At 36.5% G+C, this 15,424-nt stretch overlaps 1 protein-coding gene across 1 annotated transcript in view; it reads left to right on the top strand.

Moving 5' to 3' along the window:
* The window catches only part of UBA6 (ubiquitin like modifier activating enzyme 6), an 81,384-nt gene that overhangs the window by 13,326 nt on the left and 52,634 nt on the right, over positions 1 to 15,424 (top strand). Inside the window, exons 3-6 of the mRNA XM_077750012.1 lie at positions 7,948 to 8,042; positions 8,555 to 8,583; positions 11,765 to 11,859; positions 12,369 to 12,480. Coding sequence (XP_077606138.1) covers positions 7,948 to 8,042; positions 8,555 to 8,583; positions 11,765 to 11,859; positions 12,369 to 12,480 — 331 coding nt within the window. The remainder of the gene's footprint in view (positions 1 to 7,947; positions 8,043 to 8,554; positions 8,584 to 11,764; positions 11,860 to 12,368; positions 12,481 to 15,424) is intronic.

Raw genomic sequence — 15,424 nt, 5'->3', positions numbered from 1 at the left:
TACTTGAAAACAGTTTTATTTTTCCAAAGCTTCCTTTTAAGCCTTGTCAGGTGAGATGAGGAGACTTACTGCTGAGGCTAATTTTCCCCCCGGTTAATATAATGTCCTTCTGAGCATTCTGTCCAAATTTTCCACTTGGCTGGAGAACACAAACTATTTCTGGGCCTGTTTAAAAACCGTCAGTGTTTCAGCAACTCTTTTCAGGTGGTTATTTCTTTAGTTTGAGGCTGTTTCTCATATACATTTGCTGATCTTGTTCAGCTGAAGACTCAAGATCTCTACAGATCTCTCTTGTTCTCTTTGTGCATCTCTGTGCTTTCAAATTTTACCGTTCTTGAATTCACAGTCCTGTCTCTTCAATTCAGGGAGATTGCCAAGCTCAGCTTGGGTTCCTCTTCCCCGCACTGCAGCTGGGAAACTCTCGGGGTAGTAGATAGGACATTCATAAAGCTCACCTTATTTGTTTTTTTCCTCTGAGATTATTGTCCCGAGTTGTCTGTTTAGTGTCTGAAATCTGTTGTTTCACTGATATTGTCTGGTTTTCAGTTGTTTGAGGCAAGCAGAGGATAAACTGGTCCTGTTACTTCATGGCTAGAAGTGAAAGTCTTAATGTATTTATTCTGTATCTCATGCCATTCTTTTTCATGCTTTTCTTTTTCTTGTTATAGAATGCTTTTCCTATTTTAATTATTTTTTAACTCCTGTTAAGTCTTCAGAATTCTGTGGATTCAACCCATTTGGGAAGATTTCCAAGACTTAGGTTGATAGAAATAATTACTTCCTCTTCCATATTTCAGGTTCCCTTAGTTTCTGGCACTTCTGTATATAGTGCTTAGTAATGAATTATTTGATTACTTACCTTTCTCCCTCAATAACATGTCACAAGCATTCTGATAACTATTTCATATATTTTATCTTACTTAATTTAACCCTCATAGTATCCATATGAGGTTGTTATTATTATGGTCCCTACACAGTGCCAGTGCCTGGCTTGAGATAGATGTTTTAATAAATTTATGAATGCATGACAAAGATAATTGAAATAACATCCAGAAGAAATTGATTAGAGTGTTGAGGGGGTAGTCAAAATGATGTCATGTTTGGAATTGTTTAAGGAACTGGAGATGTTTAGCCTAGAGAAAGAAGACTGTGGAACCTGAATACCATCTTGAAATGTTTGGAGGGCTGTCACATTGAGGAAGGATTAGAGTAGTTCTAAAGGAGGTAAAATTAGGACTAGTGGGTGAAAACTGTAGGAAGATATCATACCTTCTAAAAAGTAGCATCTTTAATGAATAAAGCTTTCGAAAAGTAGAGTAGATAGCCTTGGTAATTTCTTTCTACTGGATACTTTCACTGATATGTTAGGTATCCACTTACTAGAGTAAGCTGTAATTTAACAGTGCTGGATTTGAGGTTACACTCTAGGCTCTTTAAATCCCATCAGTACACTTACTAACAATATGAACTTCATAGGATTTAACTGTCAGTTACAGAGTACCTGGCATTGCCTAGCACAAAATAGGTATTTTATTAGTACCCTTCCTAATAGTGGCCAAACATTGAAAAGGTAGGTGATTTAGGTGACTGCTGAGAATCTGTCTGAGAATTTATGATTCTTTGGAAAACCCTAGTTTATATATCTTTGTTTTATCCTTTTGTCTGTAAGTTCTTTGTCATTTATAACCACATTGGTGTCATGGCTATTCATTAGGTAATTTTAAAAATAGTTCATGAGAACAAGTCTGAGATGAAAAACATTTTTAAATGTAGTCCCTGTGACTCTGAATATAGAAAAAAGAATTCAGGTCCTCTGTTAGGTAGAGCATAAATGTGTTGTTCTTGTTCTGATGTGCCAATTTATCATTTAAGTTAGCAAGTTGCTTTTTGTTTCTGTAGTATGTCAGACCCTGTTGATCACTGAAGATAACAATAGTAAATAAAGCAAAGTCCCTGCCTTAAGGAATCTGCAGTCTCCAGGGAAAAATAGTAGTGAAAATAGATTGTGATAAATGTTGTAATAGATTGAATGTAGGATGTCATGGATGCACATAAAAGATGACCCAACACCGTCTAGAGGAAGTTTAACAGTGTTGTGGGACACATAGTGGAAAATAATGTATAAGCTGAGACCGGAGGATGAGTAGTAGTTTTTCAGGCATAAAATTTTGAGGAAGAGATATACTCCAGAAAAATGTCTAATGGCCAAAGACAGCATACCACATTTGTGAAACTGAAAAGTTCCACATGGAGTTTGATGGAGGAGTAACAAAAGATAAGACTAGAGAGCCAAGCAGAGACTAGATTATGAATGGCCTTGTGACTAACATTAATGTCTTGTCTTAATCATAGGGAAGTAGGAAACCATTGGAGTTTTTAAATCAGAGGAACGATTTGATCAGATTTGTATTTCAGAAAAATTATTCATGTTAGTAGGAAGTTAATAGGTTATATGTAAAACTGAAAAAATAAGAAAGTATAAACACATTATTTTTATTTTTTTTAATTATTTTCCTTAGTTTATTGTCAAGTTGGTTTCCATATAACACCCAGTGCTCATCCCCACAAGTGCCCTCCTCCATGCCCATCACCCCCCTTCTCCTCTCCCCCACCCCATTCAGCCCTCAGTTTATTCTCAGTATTCAAGAGTCTTTCATGGTTTGCCTCCCTCCCTCTCCCCAACCATTTTTCCCCTTCTCCTCCCCCATGGTCCTCTGTTAAGTTCCTCCTAATCCACCTATACATGCAAGCATATGGTATCTGTCCTTCTCTGCCTGACTAATTTCGTTCAGCATAACACCCTCAAGGTCCATCCATGTTGCTACACATGGCCAGATTTCATTCTTTCTCATTGCCATGTAGTATTCCATTGTATAGATAAACCACATCTTCTTGATCCATTCATCAGTTGATGGGCACTTAGGTTCTTTCCATGTGTAGGCTCTTGTTGAGAGTGCTGCTGTGTACATTGGGGTACTTGTGCCCCTATGCATCAGCATTTCTGTATCCCTTGGGTAAATTCCCAGCAGTGCTATTGCTAGGTCATAGGGGAGTTCTAGTGTTAGTTTTTTGAGGAACCTCCACACTGTTTCCCAGAGGGGCTGTACCAGTTTACATGCCCACCAGCAGTGTAGGAGGATGCTCGTTTCTCCACATCCTCGCGAGCATCTCGTGTTCTCTGATTTGCTCATTTTAGCCACTCTGACTGGCTTTGGGTGGTATATCAGTGTGATTTTTGATCTTNATAGATTTTGGATACTAGCCCTTTATCTGATATGTCATTTGCAATTATCTTTTCCCATTCCTTCAGTTGCCCACTAGTTTTACTGATTGTTTCCTTTGCTGTGCAGAAGCTTTTTATCTTGATGAGGTCCCAATAGTTCATTTTTGCTCTTGATGCCCTTGCCTTTGGGGATGTGTCAAGTAAGAAATTGCTGCAGTTGACCAAGGAGGTTTTTCACTGCTTTCTCCTCAAGGGTTTTGATGGTTTCCTGTCTCACATGCAGGTCCTTTATCCATTTTGAGTTTATTTTTGTGTATGGTGTGAGAAAATGGTCTAGTTTCATTCTTCTGCACCTTGCCATACAGTTTTCCCAGCACCATCTGTTAAAGAGGCTGTCTTTTGTCCATTCAATACTCTTTCCCACTTTGTCAAAGGTTAGTTGGCCATATATTTGTGGGTCCAATTCTGAGTTCTTTCTTCTATTCCATTGGTATATGTGTCTGTTTTTGTGCCCGTACTGTCTTGATGTTGACAGCTTTGTAGTAGAGGCTAAAGTCTGGGATGGTGATGCCTCCCGTTTTGGTTTTCTTCTTCAGTATTACTTTGGCTATTTGGGGTCTTTTGTGGTTCCATACAAATTTTAGGATAGTTTATTGTAGCTTTGAGAAGAATGCTGGTGCAATTTTGATTGCGATTGCATTGAATGTGTAGATTGCTTTGGGTAGTAATGACATTTTAACAGTATTTTTCCGACCCATGAGCATGGAATGTTTTTCCATTTCTTTGTGTCTTCTTCAATTTCCTTCATAAGTTTTCTATAGTTTTCATCATACAGATCTCCTATATCTTTGGTTAGGTTTATTCCTAGGTATTTTATGTTTTTTTTGCAGTTGTGAATAGGATTATTTTCTTGATTTCTCTTTCTGTTGCTTCATTATTAGTGTATAAAAATGCAACCGATTTCTGTACATTGATTTTATACCCTGCAACTTTGCTGAGTTCATGGATCAGTTCTCATAGGAGTCTGTCGGGTTTTCTATGTAGAGTATCATAAACGTTATTTTTTTTTAAAGGAGAGTAAACATTAGAAGAAAAAAAATTGAGAGTGATTGCCTTAGGTGTATAGAATTATGCATAAGGAAGAGTTAGGTCAGGGAACTGAATTTTTTTTTTTTTTTTTTTTGAGAAAGAGTGTGAGTGGGGGACTGGCAGAGAGAAAGGGAGACCTAGACTCCTAAGCAGGCTCTATAGAGGCTCTGAGCTGTCAGCACAGAGTCAGACACCAGGCTTGAACTCACATATCGCAAGATCATGACCTGAGCCAAAGTTGAACACTTAACAAACTGAGCCACCCAGGTCTCCCAGAAACATTTGACTTTCTTAATCAGCATGCAGTGTGGCATAGCGGTTAAGAGTATAAATGCTTGCGTGCCTGGGTAGCTCAGTAGGTTGAGCGTCTGACTTTGGCTCAAGTCATGATCTCATGGTTCATGAGTTCAGGCCCCACATTGGGCTCCCAGAACGCACTTCATATAGTCTGTCCTCCTCACTCTACCCCTCTCCTACTTGCGATCTCTCTCAAAAATAAATGAACATTTAAAAAAAGTATGAATGCCAAGGCCAGACTGTATCTTACCGCCACTATTTTTAAATTGCTTAAATTAAATTACTTAATTTCTCTGTGCTTAACTTTTCCTCTCTGTAAAAATGGGAATAATAATAGAACTTACAGAATTTTTGCGAGGATTAAATTAGTTAATACAAGTAAAACATTAAAGCAATGTGTGGTGCATAGTAAACACTCAATGTTAGCAGTTTTTATTACATGTCAGCACTGTTCAGTTACTGATATACAAGAATAGAGAAATTTACTATCATATTGGTGGAGGGATTTAAATGTTGCTTTTACTTATCAAGAGAACAAGCAGACAAATCAGACAAAAAATCAGAATGAGTATAGAGGTCTTCAACATGGTTATTAAAATTACTATAATGCACATGTAAAGAATGTTGTGTCTAGCCGACTGTAAAACAACAACCAGAGTCATTTCCAAGGTAACAAACCACAAGAGACTCAACAATAGAGAACAAACAAAGTTGATGAAGGGAAGTGGGTGGGAGATAGGCTAGATGGGTGATGGGTATTAAGGAGAGCACTTGTGATAAGAACTTGGATGTTGTATGTAAGTGACAAAGAAATTCTCAAATATTAAAAAATGAAATCATATAGATTGTGATTTCTATTCACAATGCAGTCAGGCTTGAAGTTAACAATAAGAGATAACTAGAATATTCCCCATGTAACTAGAAATGTTAAAATATACTTCAGATTAACCTGTAAGTCAAAAAAAGAATCATAATTAAAACTGAAAATAATAATGAAGTACTATGTATTAAAACTTGGAATGCTGTTTAAGATTGGGTAAAGTTTTACATGTGTATTTTAGAAAAGAAAACTTGAAAACGGATGAGTTATTATTGCACGAAATTAGGAAAAAAGAAAATAGAAGACACCAGCCAAGCGCTAGCCCTATTCATGTTAACTTTTTCCTACACATTAAGGATGTGAACCTACAGGACCTTTGAAATACTACAGGACAGTTGTTTGGTAAACTTTGGAAAAAGTTTGGCATTAGATAATAAAGTTATCCCTGCATTTCCTCTCCTAGGTTTATTTAGCTGTATATATCTATAGAAGCTGCTATATACATATGTGTTTCATGAGACATATCTAAGAATTTTCATAGTCTTGGGCACCTGGGTGGCTTCGTCAATTAAGCATCCAGCTTTGGCTGAGGTCATGATCTGACGATTCATGAGTTTGAGCCCCACATTGGGCTCTCTGTTGTCAGTGCAGAGCCCATTCTGATCCACTCCCCCACCCTTCTGCCACTTGCTCTGTCCATCTCTCTCAAAAATAAATAAATAAATAAACTGGGGGAAAAAAAAAGATTGCTCGTAGCTCACTATAACTGTCCAAAACTGTAGAATAGCAGGGGTGCTTGGGTGGCTCAGTCAGAAGAGCATGCAACTCTTGATCTTGGGCTTGTGAGTTTGAGCCCCACGTTAGGTGTGGAGATTACTAAAAAAATAAAAGTCATGCTGCAAAGCTATAAAATAAATTTATTACAGTAGAATAGTATAATACAATAGAATAAAACAACTGAAAATTAATGAATAGCATGAATAGCTACATGCATTGAAAATAAATAAATCTCATAAATACAATTTCATTCAAAAGAGGGATGACACAGAAGAGACAATTCAAAATGGTCCCATTTATGTGAATTTCCAAAACAGACAAAACTTAAGTATATTGTTTGGGGGTACACAAATAAGGGTGGCAAGACTGTATAATACACTATTACTTACATACTATAGTAGGTGTTTAGCGAATATTTGATGGATAAATGGATAGTTTTGATCTTTGAAACAGAAATGGTAAGTACTGATTTAAAAAGAAAAGTCTAGGTTTTATTATATTTTGTAGGAATACAGAAGGAAATGACAGCTTGTGTTTATAAAGTTTCTTCCTACTAGACAAGAAACCCCTTTTCAGGCTTATATATTGAATATAAATAGCTGACATATGAAAATTAATTAAACATTTATATGCCTAATAAACATACATTAAACCAGCGTGTGTGTTGTGAATTCCAAAAGAAGTATTTGTATTTTTTTTTTTTTTTAATTTTTGAGAGAGAGAGAGACAGCTTGAGCAGGAAAGGGTTAGAGAGAGGGAGGTACAGAATCTGAAACAGGCTCCAGGCTCTGAGCTAGCTGTCAGCACAGAGCCCGATGCGGGGCTCAAACCCATGAACTGTGAGATCATGACCTGAGCCGAAGTCAGACGCTTAACCGACTGAGCCACCCAGGCGCCCCAAAAAAAGTATTTGTAAACCAAGGGGTTCAGTTATTTATACTGAACTCATCTTTCAAATATTTTTGTCAAAATCTGCTAGAATGTCCATTATCTTCAAAAACTTGATATAGCATCAAGTTTATCACTGTTTTTCAGATAAACTTTCTGTTGGCTTTATTACTGTATCTGATTTTTTTAAATAGGCAATGTGTATTTTTTGAAATTCCCATTGTAATGCTGCCTTGTGGCTATTAGGATGGATGGATTAACAAGATCGCTTGCATACTTTATCAGCATTTATACTTAAAATACTGTTCTGGGGCACCTGGCTGGCTCAGCTGATAAAGCATGTGACTCTTGATCTCGGGGTCAGGAGTTCGAACCCTACAATGGGTATAGATATTATTTTTAAAAAGAAATGAAATAAAATAATGTTTGAAAACTGCTTAAGTCTTCTCCAAGAAGGGAAGTGGTCTTTTTGTCTCAGAAGTCCTGTTTACAGTGAAAGGTGTAAAGCGAAGGTAACAAACTCAAATGCCAATAGTGGCCCAGAGGGAATGAATGATAAGAGCAGGATGGGCGCTGTGGCGGGTCTGGAGCAGAGTCCTCGTATCTAAACAGCAACTCCTCCTCAACTCCATCTGTTTGTTGCCACATGGGAAGATGGTGCCAAATCTTCCTTTTTTTTCTGAATGTGTCATATATTTGGCAATTAATTTAGAAGTGTTAAACACTGTGCAAGTGATCCAAAACAAGTATGTGGGCAGGATCTAGTTGTTAGGCTATTAGTGTACAAACAACTTTAAAGGATTTATAATTTTGGTGAAATAATGTATTGGTTTTTATTGTGTTTTACCTGTAGTCGACAGAGGTACGTTCTTGGAGACACAGCAATGCAGAAGATGGCCAAGTCCCATGTTTTCTTAAGCGGTATGGGTGGTCTAGGTTTGGAAATTGGTAAGTAGTATTTTTATTCATAATTTTATGTTATGCTTTTAGCAACATGAGTTAAAGAATTTAATTTCTTCCCCTTGTACTATTTCCTATAAAGGAAATTTGATCCAACACCTTGAAAAGATTGTTTTGGTTCTTTTGACAACAGTGTTGCATAATACTGCTGTATCCTTCCAGAAGGAACCAGTAATGCCTCTCTTGTTTCTCTTTGTGATGTTAATAGCAATTGATGATCATTTCTTTCTCCTTAATTCATTATGATAGAGTGCACATGCACATATATTTATAACAACATATCTAGAATAATGAAATTTTAATAGTGATTACCTCCGTATGGTATGATTTTAGAAAATTTAATGTTTTTCCTTTTTGTTCCTCTGTGTTTTCTAAGGGACTTGTACTTCTTTGGTAGTAAAAGAGTTAAAATTATCCAGTCAGAGATGTGGCCAAGTTCCATGAAGACTATCTAAAATACATTCCTAATATTAAGCTATTCTTTTTTTCCTCCTTTATAGCAAAGAATCTTGTTCTTGCAGGAATCAAGGTAAGTGAGTAAATGTCCTTGGTTAGAATAATTGTTGTGATTTTGTTTCCACCCTCAGTAGTGGTAATATTATTTACATTTTGGCTTATTGCATTATCATTTAGTAGCAAACCTTTTTTGTTACATTTGTTTATTTATTTATTTTGAGAGAAAGAGTGAACAACCAGCAGAGAGAGAGGGAGAGAGAATCCAAAGCAGACTCCACGTTGTTAGCACAGAGCCTGACATGGGGCTCAGTCCCACCAATCATGAGATCATGACCTGAGCTGAAAACAAGAGTAGGTCACTTAACTGACTGAGCCACCCAGGTGCCCCAGCAGCAAAATTATTTTAATGCTGTGTTTTTCTCTTTTTAGAAAAAACTATTATAGAAAATTTCGAAATTATTTGAAAATGGAATAGTTTTTTTGTTTTGTTTTTTTTTTAAGTTTATTTTTTGAGAGAGAGAGAGAGCTTGAGCAGGGGAAAGGCAGAGAGCAGGAGGGAGAGAACCCAAGCAGGCTCTGCACTGTCAGCTGAGAGCCTGACACAGGGCTCAAACTCACAAGTGGTGAGATCATGACTAGAGCCAAAATCAAGAGTCAGATGCTTAAGGGACTAAGCCACCCAGGCACCCCAAAAATAGAGTTGTTTTAACAAAACCTCCTGTATCCTTCATGCAGCTGCAGTTACAGGCTTGTAGACATTGTTCCATGTATCTCCTTCCTGTTCCTCACTGTTCCCCAGCCACCAAATTATTTTGATATAAAACTCAGACATCCTATTATATCATTCTTAAATATTTTAGTATATATTTCTAAAAGATAAGGGTGCCTTTTGAAAGAATAACCACAATGCCATTTTTGTACCTAAAAGTGTAGCCATTCCTTAATATCATTGTCTTAGTTATCTGTTGCTGAAAACAAATTACCCCAAAACTTGACAACTTCACAACGCTTATCTCAGGGTCAAGAATTGGGTGCAACTTACGTGGTTCCTCTGTTTGAGAGTCTTTCATGAGCCTCTAATCATGCTGTTGGGAAGGCTGCGGTCCTCTACAGGCTAGGGGAAGAATCTGCTTTCCGGGCTTGTTCACATAATGATTGACAGGATTCAGTGGCAAGGTCAGTCCACTTCACATTCCCATCTCAATTTCCTGCTGGCTCTTGGTTGGAGATACCCCTCAGTTCCTTGACATGTGATCCTCTTCGCTAGGCACCTCACAGTATGGCGATTTGATTCATCAGAGTAAGCTAACAAGATGACTAGGGAGGAAGTGTACTAGCAAAACAAATCAATCTTTTGCAGCCTAATCTCATAAGTGACATTTCACTATTTGTGCTTATTTACTAAAAGCAAAGTTCACTAGTTTACAGCTGTATGGAAAAGGAATTACACAAAGGCATGAGTACTAGGAGCTGGGAATCATTAGAGCCATTATACAAACCTGACTACATCAGTCATCAAATAGTTAGAGTTCAAATTTTTCCAAATGTCTTATGAGGATTCAAATAACGTCCATATACTGAACTTGATTTCTTTTAATCTGTATAGTTCTCTTCCCTAATATTTTTTCCCCTTACAACGTACTTGTAAATAACAACAGGTCATATATCACATGTACCTCTACCCTTGTATTTCCTGTAAACTGGTAGTTCTGTCCAGAGATTCGGATTCAGATTTGATTATTTGACACCACTGCTTCACAGATGATTTTATATTTTTCTCATCAAGAGGAAATCATGATCTCTTGTCCTTGTAATTATTACTGATAATAATGATCATTGCCTAGATTATTTTATTAGGGATAATGGTATTCTAATTCTGTCTTTTCTTTTTGATTTATTAGCTGGAATAATTTAGAAAGACAATTCTTGGGGTGCCTGGGTGGCTCGGTTGGTTAAAGTGTCCGACTTCGGCTCAGGTCATGATCTCACAGTTCATGAGTTCAAGCCCCATGCTGGCCTCTGGGCTGACAGCTCAGAGCCTGGAGCCTGCTTCAGATTCTGTGTCGCCCTCTCCCTCTGCCCCTCCCCCACTTGCGCTCTGCCTCTCTCTCCCAAAAAATAAATTTTTTTTAAAGTAGAATTTATAAAGATAGGGTTTATTCAGATAAGGCTACCTTCTCTTTACCCTATTCCCTCCTTCCCTTTTTTCATGTTTTGAAATATAAACAAATGCATGCATAGAAATCTGCAAATCTGTATATATGTATGTATACAAATTTACCCCCACCTGCCTTTCTTAAACAAAGTGCCATACTCTCTTCCACCTTGCTCTTTATCATTTAACAACATATCCTGGGCTTATTCCATAATGATAAATATATATGTTTTCACTTTTTTTTTTTATAGCTGTATGGGTATACATTGCATGGATGTATCATATATTATTATACCCAATTCCTTACTGGTAGACATTTTAATTATTTTCCGTCTTTTTCTATTACAAGTAGTGCTGCAGTTAATACTCTTGTACATATATCTTTTTTAGTGTATCTTTACGATAGATTCTTTAATGTGGAATTGTTGTGTCAAAGGATACAAGCACATGTTGTTTTACTAGAGATTGCCAAGTTCTTTTCCATTGAGGTTATGCAACTTTACATTCCCATCAAGAATATATGAGAATGCCTGATTCATATCACTCTCCAGTAGAATATATTGTCAAACTTTTGGATTGATGCCATTCTGATTAATGAGAAAAGGTATTTCATTCTTGAGCAGAGTTGAACATGCTTAAATATTTTAAAGGGCCGTCTGCATTTCTTTTTCAGTAAACTCCATGTTCATATACTTTGTCCCTTTGTCTGTAAGATGTGTCCTTTAATAATAATGTTGAAAATATTCTTTCCATTTGTTATTATCTTTCTTACTTAGAACATAGAACACTTGGAAATGTTTTTTTATGTGAATTCTTTTGATTACTGTATTTTGATTAATAATATAACATACTTTACTAAATTAAAATTCTCGTATGGTTTAAAGTAGTTTTCTGTTAATTTTCCTGAATTTCCATATGTGTATGGTCATATCATCTGTGAATGAATCCAACTTTAGATCCATTCTAATTCTTAAGCTTCTAGTTACTTTCTATTGTCTAATTTCACTGGATAATACTTCCGACACAATATAAATGAAATTGGAGATAGGGAACATCCTTGTCTAATTCTGACTTTAACAGAGTTTTTACTTTTTCAAAGGCACTTACCATTCATGATACAGAAAAGTGTCAAGCATGGGATCTAGGAACCAACTTCTTTCTCTGTGAAGATGATGTTGTTAATATGAGAAACAGGTGAAGATATTTTGATATTTTATCATTTTTTTTACAATTATGTAGAATATTTTCTGTGCCCAGAACACTAACTCATTCATAGTTGTTTGACTCATCAACTTAAATTCACATCACATAGATATATATTAATGTATACTCATTTAATTATTTAGATTTGTGAAAATTTTAATATATTCACATTGCTACTTAGAAGTGAAATTTAGGATTGTTAAAGGTCTTTATTATTGCTAACTTATCAAAAGACTTAAAGAGGTTGGAACCAGGGTACACTTTGAGATTCTATGGCTTACTATGGAATGTGACAGCATGCTATATTTCAAGAGTGTATAGTTGTTTATAAAGATAAGTATGTCTTAACTTCTTTGTTCGTCTACAGTTTGTTAAATTTCTCTTGAAATTTTCTAACTTGCAGGTTTCTCTGATGTTGTCAAAGTGTCCAAGTATGAGGGATTGTATATATTGAATGAAAGAGTAGTATAAGTGCTTATTTATTTATTTGTTTATTTTAGGGCTGAAGCTGTACTTCATCATATTGCAGAACTAAATCCATATGTTCATGTCACAGCATCTTCTGTTCCTTTAAATGAAGCCACAGATCTCTCTTTCTTAGATAAATACCAGGTTGGTGCTTTGTTTTATGTTAGTTGTTATTGACACATTACAAGACAAACTGTTAAGTATTATTGTAGTATAACTAATTAAATCTAGTCTGTTGAGCAGAGCAAAACATTTTAGGTTAAAAGACTTCCTTTACAATACCTTTCAAATGCTCCATTTTAGGGAAAAGGCCTGAAAACTACTGACAAAGCCATTATATCAGTCAGCTACTTTCACAGTTATGTGCATAAAAAACTACCCAAAACTCAGTGGTTTGTAGCAACATGTATTTATTTCTTTATCCTCCATCTGCATGTCATTTGGAGTTCAGCTATTCTAGGCTGAACTTGAACTGCAGAGCCTGGATTTTGCTCAATATGCCTCTCTTCTGGGAACAGGAGGCCACCTAGGACATAGTTTCATGCCAATAAAAGAAATGTGAAGGGGCAAATCCAACAGTCCAAGCACATTTCAAGCTTTCATTCATGTTACTTTCATTTATATTTGATTAGTCAAAGCAAGTCACATGGTCAAGCCCAAAGTTGAGCAAGAAAGTGCACTCTGCTTTTACTAGGCCATGGGCAAAGGATGATGTATATAATCCAATGGCAGGAGTAAAACGTGGATCAACATTCATTCTACTTTAGTTAAGATTAACTTTAGTTAACAATTTTCTCTGTCTCAAAGTAAGTAAATAAATAAACTTTTTTAAAAAAGAAAAAGGTGAACTGCTTGGGTGACTCAGTTGGTTAAGCATCCGACAATTGATTTAGGCTCAGGTCATGATCCCATGGTCCATGGTATTAAGCCTGCATCAAGCTCAGTGCTGACAGCACAGAGCCTGCTTGGGTCTCTCTCTCTCTCTCTCTCTCTCTCTCTCTCTCTCTCTCTTTTTTCTCTTTTCTCTCTGTCTCCCTCCCCTGCTTGTTCTCTTTCAAAATAAATCAATAATCTTTAAAAACAACAATTCCTAGCACCTTAGATGTTTGAGAAGTGACTAGATTGACCCTGATTTTCTGTGATTAAATTATGATGCTGCCCTTTGTCTAGGGAAGAAAACTCCTGTGTTTCACCACTACTCAGTACTTTTGACATGGTGTGACCATATAAGTGTGGGTTTTTCCCCCAAACCAAACAGTTCTCCAACTCCCTGGACACCTTCAGTGTCCTACAGTTCAATTCAGTTTTGACACTATCTATCTGGAGAAGATAGTTTCAGATCCCACAAGTTGAGGATTCATTCCCACAAGAGCCCCTCTCTGTCTGCTTTCTGACCTCAATCACATATCCAGGTTGTTACCTATGCTTCTGAGGGCTGGCTGTAAATCAGAGGTTTCCACATCCATCTCCTAGGGTCCGGTTAATTTGCCAGAGGGGCCCACAGAATGCAAGAAGACAGTTATTAGTTTACTGGTTTATTATAAAAGCTGTAACAAAGGAACAGTCAGCTGGAAGAGATACATAAGGGAGCACTGAGCTCCCATGCCCTTTTGAGTATGCCACAATCCTGGCATGAATCTGGAAGCTCTCTGAGTCCATAGTTAGAGATTTTCAAGAAGCCTTTATTATGGATGCGTGAATGATTAAATGATTGACCTTTAGTGATTAAGTCAGTTTCCATCCCCTCGCTCTCCTCTTGGGAGGTCTGAAAGATAGGGCTGAAAGTTCTCACCCACACATCACAAGGTTGGTTCCCCTGGCAATCAGTTCCCATTCTTAGGGGGCCTCAGAGTTATTTCATTAATCTAAACTCAGATGTGGGTGAAAGGGACTTGTTATGAATAACAAAAGACATTGTTTCAGCTTTATCACTTGAGCTATTTCAAGATCTGGGATATAAATAAATACTATAATGAAAAATGTCTCTATAGTTCTTCTATAGGAAAGTGCAGGAGTTTTAGGAGCTATGTGCCAGTTGAAATCCATCTTTTACAAAGATGTTTTTTAATAGATTTCCTATAATAGATTTATTTAATAGGATTCCTTTTATTTTTTATTGGATTATAATTAATATACAGTGTTATATTAGTTTCAGTGTTATATTCAGTTTCTGTGCATTACTCCGTATTCACCATGGTAAGTGTAATCACCATCTATCACCAAACAATGTTATTAAAATATTATTGACTATATTCCCAATGCTGTATCTGTCATCTTTGTGACTTACTTATTTTATAACTGGAAGTTTGAACCTCTTAATCCCCTTTACTTATTTCACCAATCTTTCTACCCATCTCCCCTCTGGCAACCACCATTTTGTTCTCTCTGTTTAGAAGTCTGATTTTTTTGTTTCTTTGTTCATTTGTTTTTATATTCCAACTGCAAGTGAAATCATATCGTGTTTTTCTTTGACTTCTTTCATTTAGCCTAATCCTGTGTAGGTCTGTCCATGTTATTGCAAATGGCAAGATCTTGTTTTGTTTTCAGGACTGAGTAATATTCCATTGTATATAAATACCACATCTTCTTTATCCATTTATATGTTGATGGACACTTGGATTGTTCCATATGTTGACTATTGTAAATAATGCTGCAGCAAACTTAGGAGATCATATATTTTTTCAAACTAGCGTTTTTGTTTTCTTTGGGTAAATACTCAGTAATGGAATTATTGGATTATGTGGTATTTCTATTTTCAATTTCTGAGGAACCTCCATACTGTTTTCTACAGTGGCTGCACCAGTTTGCATTCCTATGAGCAGTGCAAGAGGTATCCTTTTTCTCCACATCATTCTCAACACTCAATATTTCTTGTTGATTCTAGCCAATTTTTTTTAATGTTTATTTTTGAGAGAGAAATACAGAGCCTTAATGGGAGAGGGGCAGAAAGAAATGGAGTCACAGAATCCAAAGTAGGCTTGAGGCTGTGAGCTTAGCACAGAGCTTGACACAGGCCTCAAACTCACATCCATTAGATGATGACCTGAGCCAAAGTTGGAGGCTTAACTGATTGACCCACCCAGGTGCC

The sequence above is a fragment of the Crocuta crocuta genome, unplaced genomic scaffold (genome assembly GCF_008692635.1).
Source record: "Crocuta crocuta isolate KB4526 unplaced genomic scaffold, BGI_CrCroc_1.0 scaffold1, whole genome shotgun sequence".
NCBI classification, from domain to species: Eukaryota; Metazoa; Chordata; class Mammalia; order Carnivora; family Hyaenidae; genus Crocuta; species Crocuta crocuta.
This window is presented reverse-complemented; position numbering and strand designations above follow the sequence as displayed.